At 35.1% G+C, this 24,704-nt stretch overlaps 2 protein-coding genes across 2 annotated transcripts; one reads left to right on the forward strand and one right to left on the reverse strand.

Annotated features, from left to right (window-relative positions):
* Positions 1–5,032: 5,032 nt before the first annotated feature.
* On the reverse strand, positions 5,033–9,311 carry LOC113732042 (ATP synthase subunit delta', mitochondrial). Its single transcript, XM_027257644.2, has 2 exons — positions 8,929–9,311; positions 5,033–5,668 (listed from the first exon to the last, which is right to left on the reverse strand). Exons 1-2 carry the CDS (start codon positions 9,178–9,180, stop codon positions 5,324–5,326), a joined length of 597 nt encoding a protein of 198 aa, XP_027113445.1. The 5' UTR covers positions 9,181–9,311; the 3' UTR covers positions 5,033–5,323.
* Positions 9,312–14,708: 5,397 nt separating this feature from the next.
* On the forward strand, positions 14,709–19,881 carry LOC113728789 (zinc finger BED domain-containing protein RICESLEEPER 2-like). Its single transcript, XM_072080056.1, has 4 exons — positions 14,709–15,253; positions 16,486–18,674; positions 18,762–18,820; positions 19,637–19,881. Exons 2-3 carry the CDS (start codon positions 16,821–16,823, stop codon positions 18,801–18,803), a joined length of 1,896 nt encoding a protein of 631 aa, XP_071936157.1. The 5' UTR covers positions 14,709–15,253; positions 16,486–16,820; the 3' UTR covers positions 18,804–18,820; positions 19,637–19,881.
* The last annotated feature ends 4,823 nt before the right edge of the window (positions 19,882–24,704 follow it).

The following is a 24,704-nucleotide window of genomic DNA, read 5'->3' on the forward strand; positions in this document are numbered from 1 at the left end:
AGAGGACCCAGGTTTTATATAGCGGCAGTTGAGGAAAATGGGAAAAGCAAGAAAAAGGGCTATGCTTGAGTGGTATATGGAGCAGGGAAAATTGGTGGTCTAGCCAGTTGGAAGCTTTGGTAATGTTGACAATTAAATGTGTCAACTGTCTAGTTAGTTGTTTCTGGGTTGAGACCGCCAAGTTCAATGGTGTCTAGGACCACAGGAAATTGATATGGACCACCAGAAAAATACTTTGGGAGTGGCGTGGCAGTTTGTCCAGAATCTAGTGGCAGAAGTACAATGTACCACGTGGCTACTGCAGTAGTTTAAAAATTCACTTTTGCAACTTTAGGAAAACAAAAAATTAACTGATGCTTTTAGCAGTTTGCTCCCTCACATTTTAAGGGAATCTTTTTGGGTGCATGAACTTCAGCATTTTCTAGATTGTGTTTGGTAACTTTTTTAGATTTGCTGAATTGGAAATACTTTTGTTGGAGAAGAAAGTCGAGAGCATGATTCTCTTTAATCACTTATTTCTGCCATGAATGAAGCGAGTAAACCTTTGAAGAACAAACTAATATTTTACTTCAACTTTTACTTAGGTCAATTTGATGTCATCGGAGAAGCAATTCAAGTGTAGAGCGCACATAAACATTGTATGCTTGACCAAAATTTCTTCAATTAGATTATTGTACATATAAAATATTTTCAAAAGTCTCTTGTAATCTTTAAAATTAACATATAAGAAAAAAAAGTTCAATAAACGTAACTAGGACAAACATGATATAGTAAATTTTAAAATTTTTTGTTGACTTCCATTATTACTTGTTTTTTGGATCTACTGGAGACTAAATATAATCATATTTAAACATTATAACTTTAGATCAAATAAGAGTTCTTAGAGTGCATTTTTTTTGTATATATTTTACTCTTGAAAGTAATACTCCCTCCGTCCCATTTTGATAGTCCTGATTTTTTTCTCACACAGTTTAAGAAAAAGTAGTTAACTTTGTTGGAACAATCAATTTAGGTAGTTATTTTTCTAAAATACCCTCACATTAATTAGAGTGCAACTTTATAAGAACTTGAATTAACGGTAAAAAAAGAATCAACTCTCATTAAATGGGGTAGGTTTATAGTAACAACAACTTACATTGAATAAGGGTATTTTAGAAAAATTAAAATACAACTCCATTCTTTAATTGGAAAGTGGACTACAATTTGGGACAGACGAAAAAGAAAAACAGGACTATCAAAATGGGACGAAGGAAGTATGTATTTCTATATTTAAGATCCACTATTGGTTGCATTTCACATCTTTCGATATTATATCTATATATGTATTAGTATGTTTTAGGTATAGAAAAGAATTATAGCTCATGACAAAGAGGATAAGGATTAAGAATCTTTCTATTGCTTTTAATATGAAAACTTCAATTCGTAATGATTTAAAACCTATCAATCCCGCCCTCATGGTCCTAAATATGAAAATATTAATGCAACTTCTTTTAAGTTTCAAGTTAATAAGAAGAAAAATAACTCAATAGAATATTCATATTTGCGTATGCATGTCTAATGCATGTGGGTATTGGAAGAAAAATACCTAACAATACGCACTTGAAGAAAAATAACTCAATGGGATATTCCTACGTATGCATGTCTAATGCATAATTAAACACTGAATTATTTCTGCTCTGTTTCACGTATACATTAATTATAATTAAGAAACAAGCAATTTCATACCAAATGCTGATAAGAAATTATATATCACAAATTACTTCTTAAAGTATATTTAGCTAAGTTTTCCCAAATACTTAATTCATGAATCAACATGCAAATTTTGACATCTCAATACATAAGATTCCTACAAATAAGCAATAGTTTCTTTCTTTTTTGTGGTAAGAGTGGCATTGCATGTACAATTATGGACTCAACTGCCAAAAGCAAACCTAAAACTAAAAATTAAAATTATTTGTCGTCTCACTTTCTTTCTCCTCCTGCTCATCTTCATGATTTGTGTTTAGTTTAGTCCCCACTCATCTCTGTCCTTTTGTCACATCCCACATCGGAGTTGCGCAAGGGAGGGCCCACATCCCACTGATGGTTCCCACTTTCACATAAAAATCCACCAGGGAAATCATACACATTATGGGACCCACTCGAGACCAGTTGTACATGCGGGGTTCAAATTTCAAGGTCATTGTCTCCTCTGACCGCGAAACCCCGGGCAGCAATATTCCAACGTCACTTTTCTAATTATTGTTGCCCGCTACACGTGTGTCCTCGTCACGTAACCAGCGGAGCAGCCCCCCATCGTACAGGATACGTGGCAGTTAATAATTAAACGGCTGTCCTTTCTCGTTCGACGATCTTGGAGCTGTTCGCTATCCTCGAGGTCAATGCTATCGACGGTCAAGATCGAACGGGTGTATCTATTATACATGCATCAATTATTGGTTGCGTATTATTGGTCCTTCTCAACACACGTAAGATTGCTGCTTTACCTCTCAGTTGGACTTTAGTTTAGTCGGCCTGAATTGTTATTTTTCGGATGGTTTGACATATGCGCGATAAAATAGTGATTAAAAAAATATAATTATATAAAAATCAATTAAAAAAATCAATTCAAACAATAATAATAACAATATATAAAGGAGAATTATTTTCTTGTAGTATATTGAAAATAAAAAGAATTATATTTGATAATCCTGATTCTTTTTTCACACAGTTTAAGAAAAAGTAGTTAACTGTGTTAAAACAATCAATTTAGGTAACTATTTTCCTAAAATACCCTTACATTAATTAGATTACAACTTTATGGGAACTTGAATTGATGGTAAAAAAAGAATAAACTCTCATTAGTAACAACAACTTACATTGAATAAGGGTATTTTAGGAAAATTAAAATACAGCTACATTCTTCAATTGGAAAGTGGACTACAATTTGGGACAGACGAAAAAGGAAAACGGGACTATCAAAGTGGGACGGAGGAAGTAAATTGTAGTATTTTTTATTTAAGTTTTTGTGTTTTATTTTTGGAAATATTCTTAAAGTTTATTATTGCATAAGAGTGCTTGCTTTAGAAATGGTATTCCTATAACTAACTATAATACTTTCTGTGGAAAAAGAAATCCAAGAGTGGTGGATTTGAAGCAAACATGGGTAAAAAATGCAAAGTATGAATTATATGTTTTATTGGCTAATGGTATTGGCACTTCACGTTTTGTTGATCATGCTCAATTTTATTTATTTACTTTCGTGAAAAATATAAAAGAGATAAAGTGCCATTGACAATGCTATACTATTTCTTTTTTTTTTTAAAAAAAAAGGTATTTAAGCCATCTCAAGCGATGTCGTGTCTCTTTACCATAAAATCTCCATGAAAAAGTCCTTCAATTGGAGGGCACATGATCTCTAGCGCATGTGAGGTGAAGCTGTAGAATGAATGGCAAAGAATCTGTTTAGACTATTCTTTTTCATGATTCGGTCTAGATGTTAAGTCAATGATGTTTCAGCTTTATTAAACATGTATTTCACTCAAGAGCGTTTTCAAGCAAATTACTATATGTTAGAGAATTGGCCAAGTTGTTAAAGGTTCACGACGTCACGATGTGAAACTTCAGTACCTGGAACTGAGTCATAACCATGTTAACATGTGCCCATTTGGCAACTTAATTAATGGCAAAATTATACTTAGACTTCGACATAAAGCATTAGATTATCTATTTGAGCACTAATTACTTTTTAATATGTGCAACAAGTTTTTTTTTTTTGTTGCAAAAAAAAAAAGATTTTTCTAACGAGTGTCTGTTAACAAACATATATTTCACCCAATCTATCACACATATATATATATATATATATATATATATATATATATATATATTAACAATTACTACTTTTTTATGCATTTATATACTTTCTTTAATAAATTCCTTTGTATTTATATTTTTTTTCTAATTAATTATATATTTTTAAAAATTTAATACCTGAAATACATACGGACAAAGAAAAAAAAAGGGCATGTTGTAAATGTGGCTGCTTATGGATGTCAACAGATCAAAAGTGTTCGGCTAAAAGCACAGTCTTGCCTTTTTAATTGTACGAACAAAGAATGAGCAAAGGCAATAGGAGGTTTCTTGCTAAAGTATTTACTATAGTACATTTCATGGCAGGTTTTGCACCGTCCTTGTAATTTCCATAACATTGCAACTGGGATTTTAGTAATAATCAGGTTCCTGAACTTTATAGACAAATAGAGAGGCCACGACAGGTGTGTCAGAAGATGAATTATTTGATCAACCATAGAAATTAAAAAGCAAGTTAGTTGCTGAATTATTTGAGAGCTTCTTTTTTTTTTTTTTTTTCCCTTTCTAAGAAGCTCAATCCTTCATGAAGAATTGAATACTCGCTCATATATGAAACTTGTACTGATGGTGAAAGAATATTAAAGGGTAAGATTCTTGAGGTCTTGAAGAACTGGCGAGACAGGGCAATCCAAGTTACAGCTGTCACTGGTTGATGGTGAGAGAATGTTGAAGGGTAAGATTCTTGAGGTCTTGAAGAACCGGCCACAAGGGCTAATGAGTATATGAAATTTGTCATTTTTCTTGCTTTTAGGACCACACCGTCTGATGTATACTCTTTACTCTCTTCATCTCCTGAAGGGATTTCAATTTCTTCTTTTTTTTTGTTTGGTCTGAACCATCCCATCCATGGTAACAATCGTTTGAAGACAGAATTGGATTAGATAGATTTTTTTTTTTATTTTTTCACGGAGACGATAAACCTACTCTTTCCTCTATTAAAGGAAGGGGACGGACTTGAAGAGATCCAAAAATAACCCGGGAGAGCCAGATAAATTGTTTACTTAACCTTATTCATCATTTTATGTCCGCAAGATCAAAACAGTATTGCATGCAAAGGAAACTTCCAAGCAGTCAGGGTAATTTGGAATAGCGAAGAGCAGATACCATGACCAGCAAATCATAAGAAACTGCAGAACTATCCAGTTCCCAAAGAACAGGATGTAGTAGTAGATGGAAGGGATAATCAACAGAGCTGACGTAAAGCTCAACTACAATTATGAATATTTTACTTGAGTTTCATATTAACTTAGCAGAAGTCAAGAGAATATAAGCCCTCAGATGAGTCCGTCAGGAACCTTCTGATCATGCTCAACTTTCAAAAGAAGCCCACATCTTGTGAGACTCTTTCACACAGTCTATACCGCAAAAGTTGTTTCTTCCATTAACTGATCTAATTTGCATCTCAGATATGTCAACAAAGATAAATGTAAGCTACTGTTCATGCCGAGAGATGATAACTCCACGCCACTAGCTACCCTGAGAGAGCAGAATTAATAGCACTATACACATCAACCCCAATTTGGGCTTCAGCCCTCTCCAGATCAGTAGAGGCTGAACTCAGCTTCTGGGTGAACTCAGCAAGCCCCTTTTGCGCCGAGGCAGAGTCGAGTTGGTCAATTGGCACTGCCTCCACTGCAATGATATCTGCAAAGGAGTTCGCATGAATGAAAGCAAAGCCACCGCTAACAAAATACTTCTTCACACCATTTTCCTCGTGGACGGACAGAAGACCAGGTTTCAGCTCTGCAATGGTAGACACATGTCCGGGAAGAATGCCCATCTGACCGGTTGTTGCAGGTATAATAACCATGTCAACCTGTGAAGACACACAATGATGAAAGTTTCAGCTGAGAGACCAAAGCATTGGAATGTACTCTGTAGAATCAGATGATGGTTCTAACAATTGAGGCGGCATATTGGAGCAGAGTGGAGTATATTTTCGAAGTCACATCGGTCAAAGCAAGCAAATGAACATCAGTGTGATGACTGAAACACTCAAGAATGAAATTTCTTTTTCCTGGGGGGACATCAGCATTTGGTAAAACTTGTAATACACGTGTCAGTTGATACTTCAAAATAATGCAGTAAAATTAATGGATTCCTACTTTGACTCCTTGCAGACTTATTAGTCAGCACCCCATTGGTAACTTTGTTCCACTATACAAACTCCATAGCATTATTGATTCAGACAGACAACTCATGACAAATTTGAAGGAAAGAAAAATTTACTTCAGATTCAACCCCATGCACAGTACAAATCCTTCTGATTTGTTCACAAGTGTTTAGCATATTGAAAAGCGGTTTCTCAACAAGTTAGCAGACATCCAATTATCCAAGTGTCCTGTCCTATATTGAAAAGAGGTTTCTTAACAAGCTAGCAGACATTGAAGTATCTTGTCAAAGCAAAAAGTATTTAATTTTGTAATTTCATAGGCGTAACACAATGCCACTCTCCTTTACACAGAAATTCTGGTCTGCACATCCAAACAGAATTATAATACAGATGAACGAAAAAGGCAGGCTTAGGTTGAAAGATAAGCATAAAACAGAGTGGCAGGAATAATCACATCTACTTAAGCAAAAGTATCGAGAACAGGAAGAGCTTCGAGGGGCAAGACTGAGTGCAAAGATATTATCGGATAAGTAGCACTTGTCAATTTCCAAGGAGTCTTGACACCTAGATTGTACACAAATATTCCAAAAGTGCTGGTTTTCCAAAGCTAATGCTGTGTACTACAGATGTCATTCCCAACTTAAACATAAAATACCAGTGTATCAATTCTAATCCTAGTAATACCAAAGGAGCTTTAAAGCTTAAGGTTTATACCTAAGTTGCACAAAGCATTAAACTTTTGAAAAACCAATAGTCCAAGCACAAAGTAAAAGCCATGCATGACTGTATTAACTAAAACAACTTGAAATGAACTCCTACAGCAAAGTTAAGATACCTTTCCGCAAATATGCTTCTTAAGCTTATTATTACCTGCATCAGTTATTCCTAATTGCAGAAGCCTGTCTATCATTTTGTATGGCAAAGCATTTTCTTTCTTCCTAATAAAGTCTTAGCTAATTTTTCATAATAGTATGGCATCTCAAGCCATAGGATATATCAAGTCACTTCTGCATTACATGAATCCAAGAACTGTAATACGTCTTACCTTTCACCCTTCTATCTAGCTAGTTGATGAAGATATACTGCAATAAAGTCATCACATTTGAACACTTATATGCAACATGTAGTGCATGCTGTGAAAAATGTATTCTAGCCAAGATTCCCAACTGAAATGCAAAACTGAGCTTTTCCCTCCCATAAATAGCTTTAGCATATATTCTCCTCACCTCTTATTAAGGCCTCAGATACAAGAGATCCACAGAACTCGAAAGTGAAATACAGAACCAGCAGCAGCAGGTATATAAATTATTCGTCATCATCATCATTATCATTCAGTATACATTGTTAAAAACAAAAGCAAAAACATTGAAAACCGTAATACCAGAAAACGATAAAGCCTCAACTCAGATGTAAACGTTCCTGATTTTGACTTCTACAGAAGTTCATGTTTGAAGGAACTAAATAATTTGCACCTATACTGCAGAGTATGCAAAAGCAAATGCTTGACAATTTCTATAGTCACTAACTACACGAGACAAAAGCCAGAATGTAAGTGAGCTGATCCAACCTACAGTCCGACACACAATGACAAAAATCAGCATTTGCTCCTAACTGAAAAAATAGAAAGCTAATTGATCTATACTTGAGGCATGAAGCAAGACATTTCATATCATGCAAGGAATAGGTGAAAAATCAACAAGTTTCTCCAAAATGCCTTCTAGTTTAACAACAGCTTAAGCAGGCTAAGATAGTTAAGAATATCATAGAACCAAATTGGCTTGACATGAAAATTTGACTATTTATGATCATTGACCCTTCTATGCAGTATTTTTTATCGGAGATAAAAACAAATTTATAAAACAAAACCTATGGAACATAATCTTGCGTTCCATGGCCTAAAAGCCACACCATTTCTGTCCTCGGGTTCACTAGTACCCTTACCTTGGAAAAATCTTCCAAGTCGCACTAAATTTTAAGCATTGATAATTTCAACTCAAGAAGCCATCTTTCACTGAAAAGATTTGAGTCAAATATTGCCATGCAACTTGAAAATGAGTTGAAATTGTTCTTTTAGCTAGTGAAAATTACAGTCCAGATGTGTCAGCACCCAAGTACTGGCTAATTTGAAAGAATTCCATCTAAGTAGGTTTCTCCAACTAAATGAAAGGTAGTTAAACAGAGTTTTACAAAAGATAGTGTAAATTAGTTGAACTTCATATATGTAACTCAGTTGTAGAAGGAAGGAATTTTAGAAGAGTAACAACCACAAGTATACTATAAGATGACACAAAATTAGCCCCCTCAATGTCATATGAAAGTAACTGTAACAGTTTCACCTCAAAATGATTTTAGTAGCTCAAATGGAAAACAAGTGGTTTTTCTTTCCTAAGATCACCAAAGATAGATAAATTTCAACATCTAATTATCATGATCAATGCCATATGTCTACAATGTGCCATCCCTCTCATTGAATGTATGCAATCCAGCTCATCAAAATTACAAGTCAGAATAGCAAGAGACTTGACAAGGAAGCCCTGAATAACAAAGCTTCCAAAAGACCAACCGCCAAACAAACTTCACTTAATCTATGCCCACTAAATTAGAGAGCTACTTAAAATATGCAAACTACACGAGTATTTCAACAGCCATAAATTTCTACAGACATAATCCTGAACAATTAAACAAAATGAACAATACAACACATAGGGCCCACGTAGACCGATCTTAAAATGAATGCACGAAAGAATTTTTGTTGCAGATAATCAAATATTTGATAAAAAAAAAAAACAAAAAAAAATTCCAAAAAAAAAAAAAACAAACACCAAGTGAAAATTTCACAGCATGCGAGCAAAACCAACATAATTAAAACACTAATAAAACCCAAAACAGAAAAACTTAAAACCAAAAAAAAGGCCTTTTCAAAAAATCAAATGACGAATAGGGATCATTGTAAAATTAGTGACCTCTTTGTTGGAGAACTCGGAAGAGTACGGAAGGACAAGATTGACAGTGAGCTTAGACGGCAAGGTGGAAGGAGCAGGTGGCCGAGGCTGCATGAAAGAAAGAGGGGTCTTGGGTGGTTCCAAATTAGGGATCGTACTCCTCCAGGCTTTAACAAAGGCGTCATCAGCAGCCGAGGCCGCCGCGACGTCGGTGGAGAACGGCCGGAATTTGATGGATCGAGAGAGGAGGCGGGTAGTGACGTGGCGAAGCATTTTTGGAAGACAATGGGATTCGCTCGGCTCGCAAGTCGGAGAGAAGTGAAAGGAAACGGTGAAGTGAGAGAGAGTCTGTTTTCAGTCTTTCTGCCTATTTGGAGTTCATCCCTCCTTGTTTGTATTACTAGTAAGTGGTGATATACATAGTACAAAACAAGGGAAAAAGAGTAAATTATTCGATTACCCACTCAACTTTTTGAATTGATATATCTCTAGCCATTCAAGTTTTAGAAGTACAAATATACCCATTCAACTCTCAAACTTGTATATTTTGAGCCATTCCATCTGTTTTCACCGTCAAATATGCTTTCTAGTTATATCTCGTGATTTGTGCTAGTCTTTAGACGTTTGACAATGAAAGAAAATGGAATGATTGAAAATATACATGTTTAAAAATTGAACGGATAATTTCATACTCTCAAATGTTGAATGTTAAATGTACCATTTTAAAAGTTCAGTTGGTAATTTACTTTTGAAAAAATAAATCAATGTTGAATGAGGGGGTTTCTTGGGTACTTTATGGGATAATGATTATACACCCTCGCACAATCTTGGTACATTATTGTCAACTTTGTTATGATAATGGTTGCAATCTTCATCCAATTTCTTACAACACATCAAGTAATCGCCAATTCTTTCCAATAATGACTTCTAGTAACCTTCTAAAGTATAGTGTGGCTTGATTTTCTGGTCCACTAGGCTAGTTGGGCATTATCATCTAGTGGTTGGGAGTAATTGATGATTAAGCTATAGTAAGCTTAAAATTTTGGAAATAACTAAATTATTTTAGATTTATTTAATTAATGTTCAATTACTCATATCACAACCATGATTCGTGATCCACATATGACTGAATACAACTTTGTTTAAATTTCTTCGCTTTTGGAAGGAAATACATGTTGCATAAGGCATGGTGTGAAACATGTGAATTGCATTGAATTACGATTATGAGAAAAATAATGTCCATGGCTATAGATGGATAGTCCTAAATGGAAGGAAAAGGGGAACATTATACCCTCTATTAATTTAGCACATTTTAGCATACCAGATTACTATCACCGAGTGTCCCTCCAAGGTAGCCGACCTGGTGGTGTAGTCCCTAGTTAGGGCATCCACCATAGTTCGACCCTTGTAACAAAAATGAGGAATAACCCAACAACCCAAATAAGGGTTGGGGCTTGAAGCGGGACCAGATCCTTTTTTTTGACAAAAAAAAAAAAAAAAAAAGGTTACTATCACCGAGTAAGGGGAAATAGTCAAATAGCGGTAAAAGAGTCCAAAAGCATTTCTTTGGAACCCTTGGTGGTTTGCATTTAGCAAGAAGGGTTACTACTTTGAAAGTTTTGGTTCAGTAGAAAGACCCAGGGATCTAGTATAACTAATAAATTGATTTTAATGATTGAACTTCTAACCTCGAGGCCATATAAACTGTTTCCACAAAAATTGAGGGTCCACTGGGTTGTGCTTAGCACTCTCAATCAGGATCCATGAGCTAGGCTTTGACAAGGTCACAAGCTCAAGTTCCCAGTTACAAAATAATTAGAGTTTTCAGATTTTCGGATTTAGACTCAAACCTTGTTTGATAATTTAACTCAGCACTTAAATTTAATGGATTCATATCTTAATATGTTCAAATGTGTTTGATAACAAAAAAATTGAATATCTGAATTAATTAAGTGGCACTAAATTTTCTAGACAAAACTTGCTTCCAAATATAAGCAAATGTGATATACATTCAAATGCATTTAATTTAATATTTAATAATTCGATAACTTAATAAATTTAAATTTTAGATTTTAGATTTCATATTTCAATATTCAGGTTTCAATTTTATCAAACGTACCCTTAAATTAGAACACTGAAACTCGACTCACACTTTACTATGAACTTTGGACTCAAATCTAGTTTATTCCAATCTCATAATTAAATACATAATTATATATAATATATGTTTAATATTCATAAATTATTATAAAATTCTATATAAGTTATTAATGGTTTGTGTTATTATATGTATAATTACATGTTGTATAATATACACACACATATATACACATACTAATACACAGGCCGGCTTGTAATTAGACTTGAGTTTAGTAAAACCCATACTCAACTCATATTTAATTCGGGACTAATATTTAGATTCAAACTCTACTCGGCCCCATTAAACGTAAGGCTTAATGGGCTTTTTACGAGCTAAATTTGGACTAGTCTGACCCTATTGATAATCCTAGTTTTCTTTGTATCGACTATTCCCTCCTCCCCCCAACAAAACAAGAGTAGTTAATCTATCAAATATTTGCACTTCAAACTGTAATATCTAATTTTTATATGCCAAAAAAACTAATTCAGGAAAAAGAATTTCATCTAGTAGACTAGTGCTGCGATGGCATGAATTATGATTTATTAATTTGTAATTACCAGCATATTCATCGACTGCAGACAACTAGACATAGGATTTGTTTAACAGTAATGGCGTACCAACAAATGAAAAAAAAAAGTGGCTATCAAAATTTTCGTACATTGTTACAAAATTTTCTATTCGCAGCACCAACCAATAGCTAAAATCAATGGTACGTAGAATTAGATGTTTTTATATGATGCATGAGCCTTAGCAAACAATAAGGTCACCTATTTAGCTACTCGAAAAACCAGAATGCTCATTTGTTTGAAATTTGCCTTCACGTACAATTGTTGTTTGTGTCCGTCTACGTACTCACACAGATGTCCACTTCCATTACAAGAAAACCTCTTCCTATTTGTGGCTATATCATGGATGATTAACTATATGAAATCTAGTTTCAATTATCAGATCAGATGATGTTGTAACAATACCTTCATTCCTATAAGAATATGCGGGATGATGCTGTTAATCGCGCAGAGGGCAGGGATGGGTTGGTTGTTCGAGGGGTGGGAATGTAAGTAAGAGATTTCAAATTCAAAAAAAAAAAAAAATTCCAATAGAAGTTGTTAATCACACACAAAAATAAATTATCAATATAAGTTGGCGACATTATCAGTCCATGCTAAAAAAAAAAATTTCGTGGTATCCAATGGGGTGTTTCATAAATTTCTCCTTCATTGTTTACAAAAAATAATTTTCTCCCAAAACTTCAACATCTAAACGTAATAATGGGCTTACCATTACTATCTGCCTATCAAGTATTATTTAATTAACCTCAAAGTGAAATAAGAAAAAGCAGACCAAAGCAACATTGCAGCAACTTGATGATCAAAAAGCTAAAACAGCAATATGGATTGACATTACTGAAGAAAAAAGCTTTAAAAGAAAGAAACAAGAGATTTAAAAAAACAAAAAAAAATAACAATGGAGAAATTTTAATCATCATCCGCGCCATCCTCCTCTTCCTCGCTGCTGCTTTCCTCTTCATCTTCTTCTTCCTGTACTTCCTCCTCTCTCTCGTTCTTAGCCATCCTTTTCTTCTTGTTCTTGTTTTTGTTCTTCTTTTTCTCATGGTGTTCATGAATTTTGTTACTGATCTTATTCATCAACCCATTCACTATATTGTTTCTACCGCCGTGTTCTGAATTCTGCTTCTCTCCATGGCGCTTGTCAGCCTCCATTTTTTTGCCTGAACCAATGTGAAGAGTCTCCTCTACCTTATGCAAAATCCTGGACATTTTTTTTCTCTGCTCACTTTCAATGAATATATTGTCTACTGCTCTTCTCATTATGAAAGTGGTAGCACGCTTTATATAGGCAGCTGGTAGCAGCGCTAGAGATGTAACGCGGTCTAATCTAAACAGAGACGCGGGAATGCGAGACCACCTTTACGTCAATGAAAAACGTGGTGCAGCGAACCCGAGAAATTTCCAAAATGATAATGATTTTTTAAAAATTTCTACAAAAAGGGTGTTTTGAACGTAGAATTGCATCAAGGGTCTTTGTTCAGCAAATGCGAACCTTATAAGTTCACATTTGTTGAATGCAAAGTCTCTTTAAATTTTCAACCCAAAAAAAAAAAAAGATCTCGCATTTGTCAAATGTTTACAAATGTGAACAATTGATATAAGCAATTGATACTCCATCTTTTTTTAATTGGTTTGTTAAAATTTAAATTACCAAACTAAGGAAAAATAGAAAGCATTTACATGTAATAGCTAGCATTAAGCAAATTGAGCAAAAATAATGGATTGTAATCAAAATTTATAACCGTTAACTAATTTTGGAGTTCAATGATGACTTCGTCTAATGATCAATCCTTAAAAAAAAAAAAAAAAACCTTCTAATAATCAATATGAGTTCATCTAGCCACATCCTAGTTTTCATCCAACTTTTTGTTAAAAACCACATGTTACCTTTAGCTAATATATAATTCTCTTGAGTTCAAGCCTCACCAGCAAAACTAGCACGTCATGTATCTTTTTTTTTTTTTTTTTCCAAACGGCAACATCATATTAATCACAGAATCCAAACAAAGTCAGAGCCTTCGCTCCTCCAAATCTGCCTGAGCACGTCATGTATCTAAAAGTGCCCTTTTTTAGTGCCTAGCAATTGCCTGGATAGTGGAGTTTAGTGGATCCCCCTTTCAGAGTGTTGATTTTCAAGCATTGTTGAAAAAAAAAATGTATCTAAAAGTGCATGTATACTGCCCAAGCCTTAAGGGCAAAAGCCCTTCATACTTGTGACCCAGAAAAAAAAAGCATATTAAACCAGAGATCATCTCCAGCCTAGAAAACAATTTATGTCATATCAAATTTCATCAATAAAATCTCAATATATACAAAGGTTTGAAAAAAAAAAAAGAAAGTTGGTCAAATAATTAAGCTCAAGTATCAATTTCTCAATTACAACAAATCAAGTTATGTCAACCACATCATTGAACATTGGTTCCCTCCCTCTTCTTTAATGGCATTCATTCCAAGCTAGAGAAGAATTTTGATCTCTCATAATGTCTTTGTAGTTTTGCTACTATACAATGCAAATAAAATTTCAGTAAAAATAAAATTTTTTAGAATGGAAATGCTATTACAAGTATTATGCAAAATTCCCCTTCTCCTTCGATTACTAATTTAAAAAAAAAAAAAAAAGTGATGGGACTACACCCAACCACTAATGATGTTCATCAAAGTCAACATAAAGCATAAGATTATCTATTTTGAGACAAGGATACTCAGACAACTCCTCAGCATAAAAAAAACAATCAATACTTGGTTTAGACACCAACTTATTATCTTTTTGCCCATATCTTCTGATTCTGGAAAAATTTAAAAAAAAGGATAGCGATTTTGTGGCTCTTACAGCGCAAGAAAGCTGCTCACGAGGTCGATCGATGCATGGAATTAGGCCTGCAGGCGACTCGAGCTGCTCGCGAGCAGCTCGAGCTCGTGTTGACCGAGCTCGAGCCGTTCGTTAAGACAAACGAGGCGAGCTCGAGCCTTCGTTTCTTTGGCTCGATAGCTCGACGAGCCGCTCGTTAGGCTCGATTCAGTGTGAAATTACAAATATACCCCTGAATCAATTAAAATTTACAACTTCCTCTATTAGGTTAGGTTACCTAATTTTCTTTCTTCACTTCCTTCGATCGATCTTCTTCCTCTGGCTCCGCCGACCGACTGTCCCACTGCCAAACTCCTAATTCGTACTTCCGCTACCGCCATCTCTGCTAGCTCCACCTCCACCACTTCCGCCAGCTCCTCAGCAACCTCCAAGCTTTCTCTGCTGACTGTCCTCAGTCCCAACTCTGTCGCAAGTGCAGATCCAATGAGCGGGGGCACCCAGGTCCCTTACCTGAGAATCGAAAACACCAGATTCATCCCAGTATGCACGGAGCTAGAAAGGCAACCCTCTTGAAACCATGGGAAGTCCCAAACTCCCAATTCCCCGCTACTGCCATATCTGCTTCTACTAGCTCCATCTCCAGTTTCTCCACCGCTTCCACCAGCTCCACATAGGCAACCCAACCAGCTTTTCCGAACCCAACCACTTCAACGAGGCTGACTGACGAACCCAACCAGCTTCTCGGTGAATTCCTATCTCCGGATTTTGTCTAAGCTTTTCCAGCGGAGCAAGTGCGCAACCCACTGAGCTTTTCCTAGATTTTTGCATGTATGTACTCAGCTTCTTTTTCTTTCTACTTAATGCGCTGTTTAATTCAACAATTTGTATAATGAAAATTCTATTAATCTGGATTATAGATTTGTTGAATTAAGTATCTATATATAATAATAGAGCTGCTAAGTGTAGATTTCCTTTTATCTCTTGTAAATTGGTTCACTATCTTGTTTGAAGCTTTTGAGTTGAATAATTAAAAAGTTGAATAATTAAAAAGAATGCAACACTTACACAGTGAAACATTGATAAAAAGGTCCTTGTGGTTCAGTGCACTTCTAGAGGGAAACAATAAAAAAAATTGGATTTTTCTCAAATATTTGGTTTTCAATTGAGTGCTTATCTTTGTTTTAAAGAATGTTTAACGTGTTACACTTCCAATTTCTTGCTAAGCCAATGAAGCATGATTCGAATGATTCAACTAATTTTTAGATGGTCTCAATGCAATCAATTTTCAATAAATGTGCAACATTAATTCTTACGGCTTCAGAATGATATGAAATGTATCAGTACAGGAATTAAGTCCTTGCTCTTTTTAAAAGGATAGTGGATTTTGCATTAAGATTATCTTTCTTTTATTGCATGTACCATCCAACAATTATTTAAGTGAGATAAGTTAGATAAAGCAAAGGAATTGCGGAAGGTTGTCATTAAAATCCTTAGTTGATAATCATATCTCCCATTCCGCTGGATGTTCTTGTTCCTTTAATTTCACACAATTTTGATTATGAGTGAATACATAACATGAGGTCATTTGCAATCTATATCATTAAAGTTAATATCTAATCCAGCAATATTGACGCTTGAATTACTTAAATATAGTTTCAACCTTCTATAGCCTTCAAGGGCTCTTGATGATCTAACTCAATTATAGTATATTAATGTCAAGACTCTCTAATGGCTTTGGCTTCATGACATTGATGATTCATTTTCATACTCCTATTCTGTACAAAACAGTGAGGACAAAAAAGAATGTGTTATTCTTTTTGTTCAATCTCATAATTAAATCTCTTTGCTTATTTTTCATTTGCTATCTTCTTTTGATGGATCCACTGTTCCCATTGGTCTTGATGACTTCTCTTAGATGTGTGTCACCCCAAATTAAAGTAAAAAAGAAGATGGACTTTCTTGAAAATAATTACTGCTACTAACTTGTTTCCTAGTAATACTAATCTGTTTTGGGACTAAAGAATGCTGCTTATGGCTCTCTTTTTTTCCTTTTGGTATAGTTAAAAGAAATTGAGAATATAAAATGGATACGTCCAACCAAGAGTAATCTTCACCAATTATTAGATCAGTTGGTGATTCCGCTAGTCCAGTGAATATCATTGACAAGGGTATTGCTGTTAACATTGACAAAGAGCTGGAATTCTCTCTTGGTGATGAAGAATTAGGGAGTGAAGATGAAGCATTAGAAGGTGATACACATGCAACCACTCAAACAATTGTAGAAGAAGCTGCTGCGGATGATGGCTTGGATGCTTTTCGAAAAAAAAAGAGGCAGAAAAAATCAGTAGCATGGGATGACTTTAAAGATGTTGAAGTTGGCCATCAAAAAACTCTCATGTCTGAATGTATTCATTGCCATGCAAAGTTCAAGAAGACGAAAACTAGTACAACTTCAAGTTTGCTAAGGCATAGGAAGTCATGTGATATCCGATTGCAAAAACTAAAAAAAGCAACACAACAAACAAAGATCAATTTTCCATCTGCTGATTCTGCCGAAGCTTCTCAAACCTACCGTCACTCTGGGACGTTTGATATGGCAGCCATGAGAGAGGCTACTGCTGAATGGGTGCTTATGCATGAGCATCCATTTTCAATTGTAGAGGAAGAAGGCTTCAATTTGATGCAAAAAAGAGGGATGCCCGAATGGCAAAGAATCAATCGGACTATGAACAAAAATGATTGCACATCAGTTTATGAAAGAGAGAAGACAAAATTGAAGAATCAATTAAAGAAAGTCAAGAAAATCAGCTTGACTACAGATCTTTGGAAGTCCAAGAACCAAAAAAATGAGTATATGGTCGTAACCGGGCATTGGATTGATAGTAACTGGAGATTGCAGAAACGGATTCTCAAGTTTGTGCACGTCCTTCCTCCACGTCGGGGCATCCAAATTGCGAATGGTATTTTCAAATGTTTAACAGATTGGGGAATTGAGAGTAAGATTTATACAATCTCAGTCGATAATGCCTCAAATAATGATAGTGCAATGAGATGTTTGAATGACACTTTCTCCAGAAACAAGTGTCTATTAGCAAAAGGAAAGTTATTTCATGTGAGATGTTGTGCTCATATACTGAATTTGATGGTTCAAGACGGACTTAGTCGGATCAAGGAAATAGTTGACACAATCAGGGACAGTGTGGAGTTTATCAATAAGACAGATGGAAGACGCTTGCAATTTGCTGAAATTGTACGCCAGCTGCAGTTGCTAGAAAAAATGCTAATTTATGACTGCAAAACAAGGTGGAATTCTACTTATGAGATGCTGACTTGTGCACTGAAGTTTCAAGATGTTTTTCCAAGATACAGAGATAGAGAGCCAAATTATGATTTCTGTCCAACCACAGAAGATTGGGAAAAGGTTTCAAAAGTGTGCAATATTTTAAAAGCTTTTTGGACAGCAACTCATGTGATATCTGGTAGTGATTATCCGACAGCAAATTTATATCTAAATGAAGTTTGTCGGATAAAAGTGCTACTAGATAGTAAGGTTGATGATGAAGATGATTTTGTCCGGTCAATGGTGCAAAAGATGAAGCTGAAATTTGATAAGTACTGGGGAGAATGTAACTTATTAATGTCTATAGCAGCTATTTTGGATCCTAGATGCAAGATGAGGGTCATAAACTATTGCTTTCTATTACTTTATCCTCCACATGAAGTGCAAAACAATATAGGCAAGGTTCGACAAGCCTTGTATGACCTATATGATGAATATGTGGAGATACATGTTTCAGGCCAAAGTGGATCATCTTCTCAACTACTAGTCGGCAGTGATCACCCAACCAAGAGCAGTAGTAGTGCATCTTCATCAGTGTCCCATGTTTCGGGTATGAGTGAATTTCTGACCCATATTGCTACCGTTGAGAGTGTTCAACCTGTCAAGAATGAGTTGGATACCTACTTTGAAGATGGTCTCCTCACAGCTGCAGATGATTCAACGATAGACATCGTGAATTTGGATGCCTTGAAGTGGTGGAAAGACACGACAAAATATAAGATTCTTCCCAAGATGGCTGCTGATATTTTAGCCATTCCAATAAGTACTGTAGCTTCAGAAGCTACATTTAGTGCTGGAACCAGAGTAATCGACTCTTACCGTGCTTCCTTGGCTCCAGAAACTGTAGAAATGTTAATGTGTGCTGGAGATTGGTGTCGTAAGCTACACGGGGTGAAGAAAAAGGAAAAGGTAACAAAAAGAAATTATCACACATAATATTTAAATTCGGCCTTACTATTTCTTAATTTATTTTATTTTATTTTTTTGTTTTTCCAGCAATTGAAGGATAGACAAGAGATTGTGTTGCCTATTTCTTGACTTCGAAGATGTTTGAGGTAATTTACCTTTAATTTCCTATTTAGAGTTTTGTCCAATTCTAACTCATGGTATTAAGATCACAGAGGTTAGTGCAGAATTGCAGATGGTTATAGAACGCTGGTGGAGTGCAATCATATATGCGATGGTTATGTGTTGTGTTGAGTTTGTTCCAGTAGGAAATTAAGGCAGTAGGGAACATCTTGCGCCTAATGCAAGGAGCAATATATTGTTTTCTATTGCTTTTTTTGTCTTTTTTTTAACAGCTTGTGCAATTGCATGGGAAATTGGTGCCCTTTCGATTACATGGAAGAAACTTTGCTATTCTATTGATCTGTTTTACCATTCTTGCGCAATGCAGCAGGCTAACAATGACTACGATCATGTAGATGAACAAACATCTTATGATGTAGGCACCCTTGTGCTCCTGTTAACTTATGGTTTCTTTAAGGATTTGAAGATTTGATATTCTTTTCATATAGATGAATAATGTTAATAATGATAGTTGCGTGATTTGCTTGTACTAATAAGTTGATTTCTTTCACATTTTTATGAAATTTAATGATGCAAATGGTTTATATCATCTTGGAAATTGTTATACTTTTTGCATCTCACATTTGATCTTCTTTTGTCATGTATTTCATTTGCGTCATCTATAACTCATTGGGTATGAGTTCTCTGTTATTAGTATATCTCCATTTCATTAGTTATCACGCATGAGTTCTCTGTGCATTGCTGGTTATCACGCATTTCATTTCTTTGATTGATGGTTTCATTCTTATTTGGCATTTGCATTTTTGCCAAATCGTTTTTCTTATGATTCTTTTAACCTTTAGGAATTTTCTGGAGTTGGAGTTGGTGGACTAATTCTCGCTTCATATCATGCCTTGGTTCTTGTGGACAACAAGCTGCATTTAATTTGTATTAGTGGATATTTGTGGAAATTTGGATAATTTGTATTAGTGGGCATCTGGATATTTTTGGATGATTTGTATTAGTGGATATTTGGACATTTATGATTGTATTAGTGCATAATTTGTAGGCCTCAAGATCAAGAATATGTGAAAAATTGTTGTTATCATGCTAAATTTTGTCAAAAATATGCGGACAAAATTGCTGTTTTCTTGCTTAAATTTCCAGAAATTTTCGAGCTGTTTTCAAGTTCGAACTCGAGCTCCTAACGAGCTAGAAATCGAGCTGACTTCGAGCTATTCGCGAGCCAGAAAATCGAGTGGAACTCGAGCTATTCGCGAGCCAGAATTCGAGCTAGGCTCGCGAGCTATAAACGAGTCGATCTCGAGTTTTCTTTTTCCTACATCGAGCCGAGCTCGAGCTTTATTTTTCGAGCTCGAACTCGAGCTCGCGTATAAATAAGTGTAGCTCGACTCGATAAATTCAAAACTCGATTTGGCTTGGTTCGTTTGCACCCCTACATGGAATTGCCGAACTGGAAGGGGAAACAATCGAACCTTATGCATCAAATTCATTTCCACTTCTTTTCTTCTCTTCATCTCGAATAGTTGTCGATTCTGTCATATCTTTCTTGGTCTCTAATCACAGTAATAATTCAAAAAAAAAAAATTAAAAATCAACACACCCAAGAAATCAAAAGGATCTAAAAGAATTATTTAAGAGAATCAAAGAAAATTTTTGAACAATTTAAGGCAATTTTTTTTTGAAAAAAATATTTTGGCAAAGTCTCCCCGTGGATTGACTGAAACTCCTGCGAGTAAATCCAATTTTTCACAAAGTTAACCATGAACAAATTAAAAATAAAAATAAAACCCAAAATGTCAAATTCAACCACCTGTACAAAACTATACAAAGTGATTATCCAACTCGTTGGTAACTTACGGTTTTCAAAGACTTTAACAATCCCTTGTCTACTAAGACTTTTCCCTTTTTTTTTTTTTTTTTTTAATTATCATCATATTCATATCTCAACTTGTCAGGTCCAGCCTTGGGCAACAAACAATTGGGCTTGACTAATGTGTGCCTGGGGCATCCGTTGAGAGTAGGGACGTGAATAAACTTAATCAAGTTGAATAGTCTAATGTACAAATTTATTTGCTTATTTTAACAAGTTTAAATTGTGTTTAAATTTGATTTATTTATTTGTCGAATTGAGTTCAAATGAATTTTTACAAGCCAAACTCATATAGGTTGAAATTTTTACACATAATTTCGAATTTTATTCCAATTGAATTGAGCTTGAGTCAAAGTCAAAAAATTTAGACCGGAGATTGATTTGAATATCGAGTAATTTGAGTTATCTTTCAGCTTAGTTAAGATGGACATGTTATTTCTTTTGGTAAAAATAAAACTTATTTAGAAAAATGTCTAAATGTTCGACTACAATAAAAGAGTATATCCAAATGGTAAGTTAGGTGTCATTTAGGTTACTAAATGAGTATCTCGCACCTGTTAGAAAAATTCTTAACAATTTCATTGTATAACGAAATAACGTAATACCAAAAATTCTTATAATACCGCTCAAATCAACCAAGAATTAAATTCTTCAGATGCGTCGACAATCTTAAAAGGTACTGCACTTAATTTATGATCATACCTAGATACTCACATTCTTTTTTCGTCCAACTAATTTGTTGTTAATTTGCATAACACCTCTTTTTTTTTTCCCCCTTTTTAAGCCTTTTCCTTTTCCTTTCTTTTGTTCTTTGTTCTTTAGATTTTTGAGGACAATATTGTTGAACATCGTAGAGAAAAGTATATCCTGGCCTACGGTCTCTGTTGAATAACACTCAACATTGAAACTGTATTCATCCATCTTTGACCAAATTAGAAAGATGCAGCTGCCACTGCCAGTAATAATCCGTTCAGCTAAACAAAAAAGATTCATAATTGTTAATTGAGGGAAAACAAGCTGCTGATCACGTTATCCCACACATAGACGGATAATAAAATGGAGTTTTCTAACGGGTGCCCAATAAACACTCGTTAACACACCTGTGTTCCATCCAATGTATCATGTATATACACACGCTAATAATTATTATTTTTCCTTGCATTTATATACATTCCACAATTAATCCCCTTGTATTTATATGCTTCCTTAATTAATCTAATATTTCTAAAAATTTAACACCTGAATAATGAGTGCCCTAAAAGGGAGAACCAATGTCATTTATAAAAGAATATTCAGTGCACTTGACCAGAAAAAAGAAGAGGATAAGAAAATTCATTCCACTTGCCAATTACAAAAGGAAGATCCAATGTCCACCTGCAATTAATATAGTCTCCCTCCCAAGGACCAAATCAAGAAGCAACAAAGAAGCAAACGTAGTCAAATTGTCATTAATATAAGTAAGAAGTAAGTTGGAACTAAAACAGGCCAAGTCAGAGTCTTTGATGATCGTCCTGCAAAATGGAAAACCAAAAAAGAGCTAGAGGAGCTAGCAAATGGTTCATGCGAACTGACAAACTTGTCTTTGGCTTTGCTCTTCGTAGGAAGGCAAACATGATAGTTTTTGTTTTCTTTGAACATACGGTATCTCCACCTTTAGTGAGACTAATTCAAATTTGGTATAAGGAATACCTGCAGAGTCTGACTCTTACTCGAGAATGAACCACTGATCCAGAGTTTTTCAATGCACCACATGCAGAAGTCAAATTTACGACCTCTCATTGGCATACATGATAGTTGATAGTTAATGCAATGAGGCGAGTACGAGTGCCAGTATGACTGAATTTCTTATGTTACGTTGTTCGAGTAAAGTCGACCTTAATTTTCTAATATAAGAGTTATGAACTAAGACAGCAATTTAGGAAGGATCCATGCATCAAAATGACCTTAAATGTAGACTTGATCGATCAAATTTAAATCTATTCAGCTCCGGATTTAAGAAATTAACATGCTACATCTCTAGTCAGCATGATTCCTACAAATCCAAATTGACACTAATGCGCCACTAATCATATCAATTTAGTAAATGGACACTAGATGTTTTCCGGATAATTGAACAATATAGAGTATTAACAGATAATCATGATAGCATCAATTGATGCTGACTACATTTGCAGGAAAGAGTTCCGAACAGATCCTTAATAAACTCAAGAAGACTAAGATCAATTTATTGCTTAATTTCTACGTGCTAACAAGGAGATATTACAACTCAATATAATTAGTAAGTATTGAAAACCCAATCATGAAAGCTAAATGTTGAATTGAGTCAATCAGAAAGATGGAAAATGTACATCTCCATGCTGCATCAATGCATCTACATGCAGTCATGTATACAATACACCATCTGAAATAATCAGGCTTAAACTCCAAAGCAAACTCTCACAACTCACAAGCAAAGCATTCCAGCACAACAAAAATGAACAAAAGAAGATACAGAAAACTGAAAAGGCAGAAAAGAAGCCATCTAATCGTCGCCGCCACTGTCGTCGCTGCTGCTGTGACTTTCACTCTCCTCCTCCTCGTACTCGCTCTCACTATGTTCCTCGTGATGGTGCTCATCATGGCCGCCAGACCCGTGATTCTTTTCTTTCTTGCTCTTTTTCTTGTTTTTCTCCTTCTTCTTCTTCTTCTTCTTTTCATGGTGCTCATGGATCTTGTCTATGATCTTGTTCATGAGGCCTTTCTTGTGTGCACCTTGGCCCTCCTCTCCCCTGCGTTCTTCATTCTGGTGCTTTCCACGGCCGCCTATGTGGAGGACCTCTCCTATCTTGTGAACAATTTCTGACATGTTTTCACAAGTTTCTCAATTTCTTCTATGCTCTTGCCTATCCCAGAAAATGGAATGCGAAGAGATGTCGTGCACCTTGAGAGTGATATAATACATAGGCACCAAGACGAGGGAGATGATTGGGACAACTATTATTGGCTATAGCTTCATCACAATAATTTTCGCTAGATCTAGTCTTAAGCAAGTGAAAGCTAATTAATGTGTATGCCGTGATTTAATTATGTATTGTTTACATTGCAGAAAATTCAAGTTTGCGGTATATTTAGATGTATGTGGCACAGGAACTTGCAAATGTTATATACATACAACATAAAAGGCATTCACACCATTCATTACTTGACCAATTTCGGGACAAACATAGCCATCTAATCCATTTACTCTTAATTTACTCATTTCCCCATTTTCTGGTAATTCAGGAGAGCAAGAAAACTTCTAGATATTTTGTAGGCTGCTGGATTGTGATGTATGTCAAAAGTTTAACACGTCTCAAATCAAGATATGTAAAGCCGGTTTAGAACTTCATTAAGGTGGGGAAAAGCATAAAACACGAAGAGTTTTGTTGGATAGTTGCATTATTGTTGTTATCTTTTTTCTGATGCTTTTGCTTAATACACTATTCGTACTTGCTATCCAGGTCCAGAAATGGAAACAAATTGATAACATTTCCAACTTGGTGAGAGGTGATAATTATGCGAGTAAATACCACTACTAACTATTTTCTTTTATAGTATTAACTATTAAGATAGTCCGTGATGTACTTGGCTGTACAAATCGTTGACAAAACTTAAAGCCTTGAGATCCCAAGCCACGTCTTGAAAAGTCAAAAAGCCGAAGGTGGGTGAATGGACTAAAAAATCGGTACTCCAATAAATATTCCAGACCTGTTTCTTTGCTACAAGTTGTACGAAATCAATGGTTTTGATTAGGGCTGCAAACGAACCGAGCCGAGTCGAGCTTTGAGCTAATCGAGCCGAGCCTCGACTAAATTTTACCAAGCTCGAGCTCGAGCTCGAGCTCGACGAGCTGGCAAATTTCGAGCTCGAGCTCGAAAAAAAATAAAAAATAATTATTTTATTTTTAAAAAAATAAATAAAATAATATTTTTTTCTTAATAAATTATAAAATATTAAGGATATATACGTAATTTTACTATGAAAATAAAAAAATAAAAAAATATATATATAATATACGT

The sequence above is a fragment of the Coffea arabica genome, chromosome 2e (assembly GCF_036785885.1).
Source record: "Coffea arabica cultivar ET-39 chromosome 2e, Coffea Arabica ET-39 HiFi, whole genome shotgun sequence".
NCBI lineage: Eukaryota > Viridiplantae > Streptophyta > Magnoliopsida > Gentianales > Rubiaceae > Coffea > Coffea arabica.

What these genes read in the sequence shown, in the direction of transcription:
- LOC113732042 (XM_027257644.2), bottom strand. Translation starts at nt 9,180, where the DNA reads ATGCTTCGCCACGTCACTACCCGCCTCCTCTCTCGATCCATCAAATTC. An exon ending in CCGAGTTCTCCAACAAAGAG is followed by an intron (nt 5,669 to 8,928) that starts GTCACTAATTTT and finishes GTGTCTTCACAG; the next exon opens with GTTGACATGGTTATTATACC.
- LOC113728789 (XM_072080056.1), top strand. Translation starts at nt 16,821, where the DNA reads ATGTCTGAATGTATTCATTGCCATGCAAAGTTCAAGAAGACGAAAACT. An exon ending in GGGTGAAGAAAAAGGAAAAG is followed by an intron (nt 18,675 to 18,761) that starts GTAACAAAAAGA and finishes TTGTTTTTCCAG; the next exon opens with CAATTGAAGGATAGACAAGA.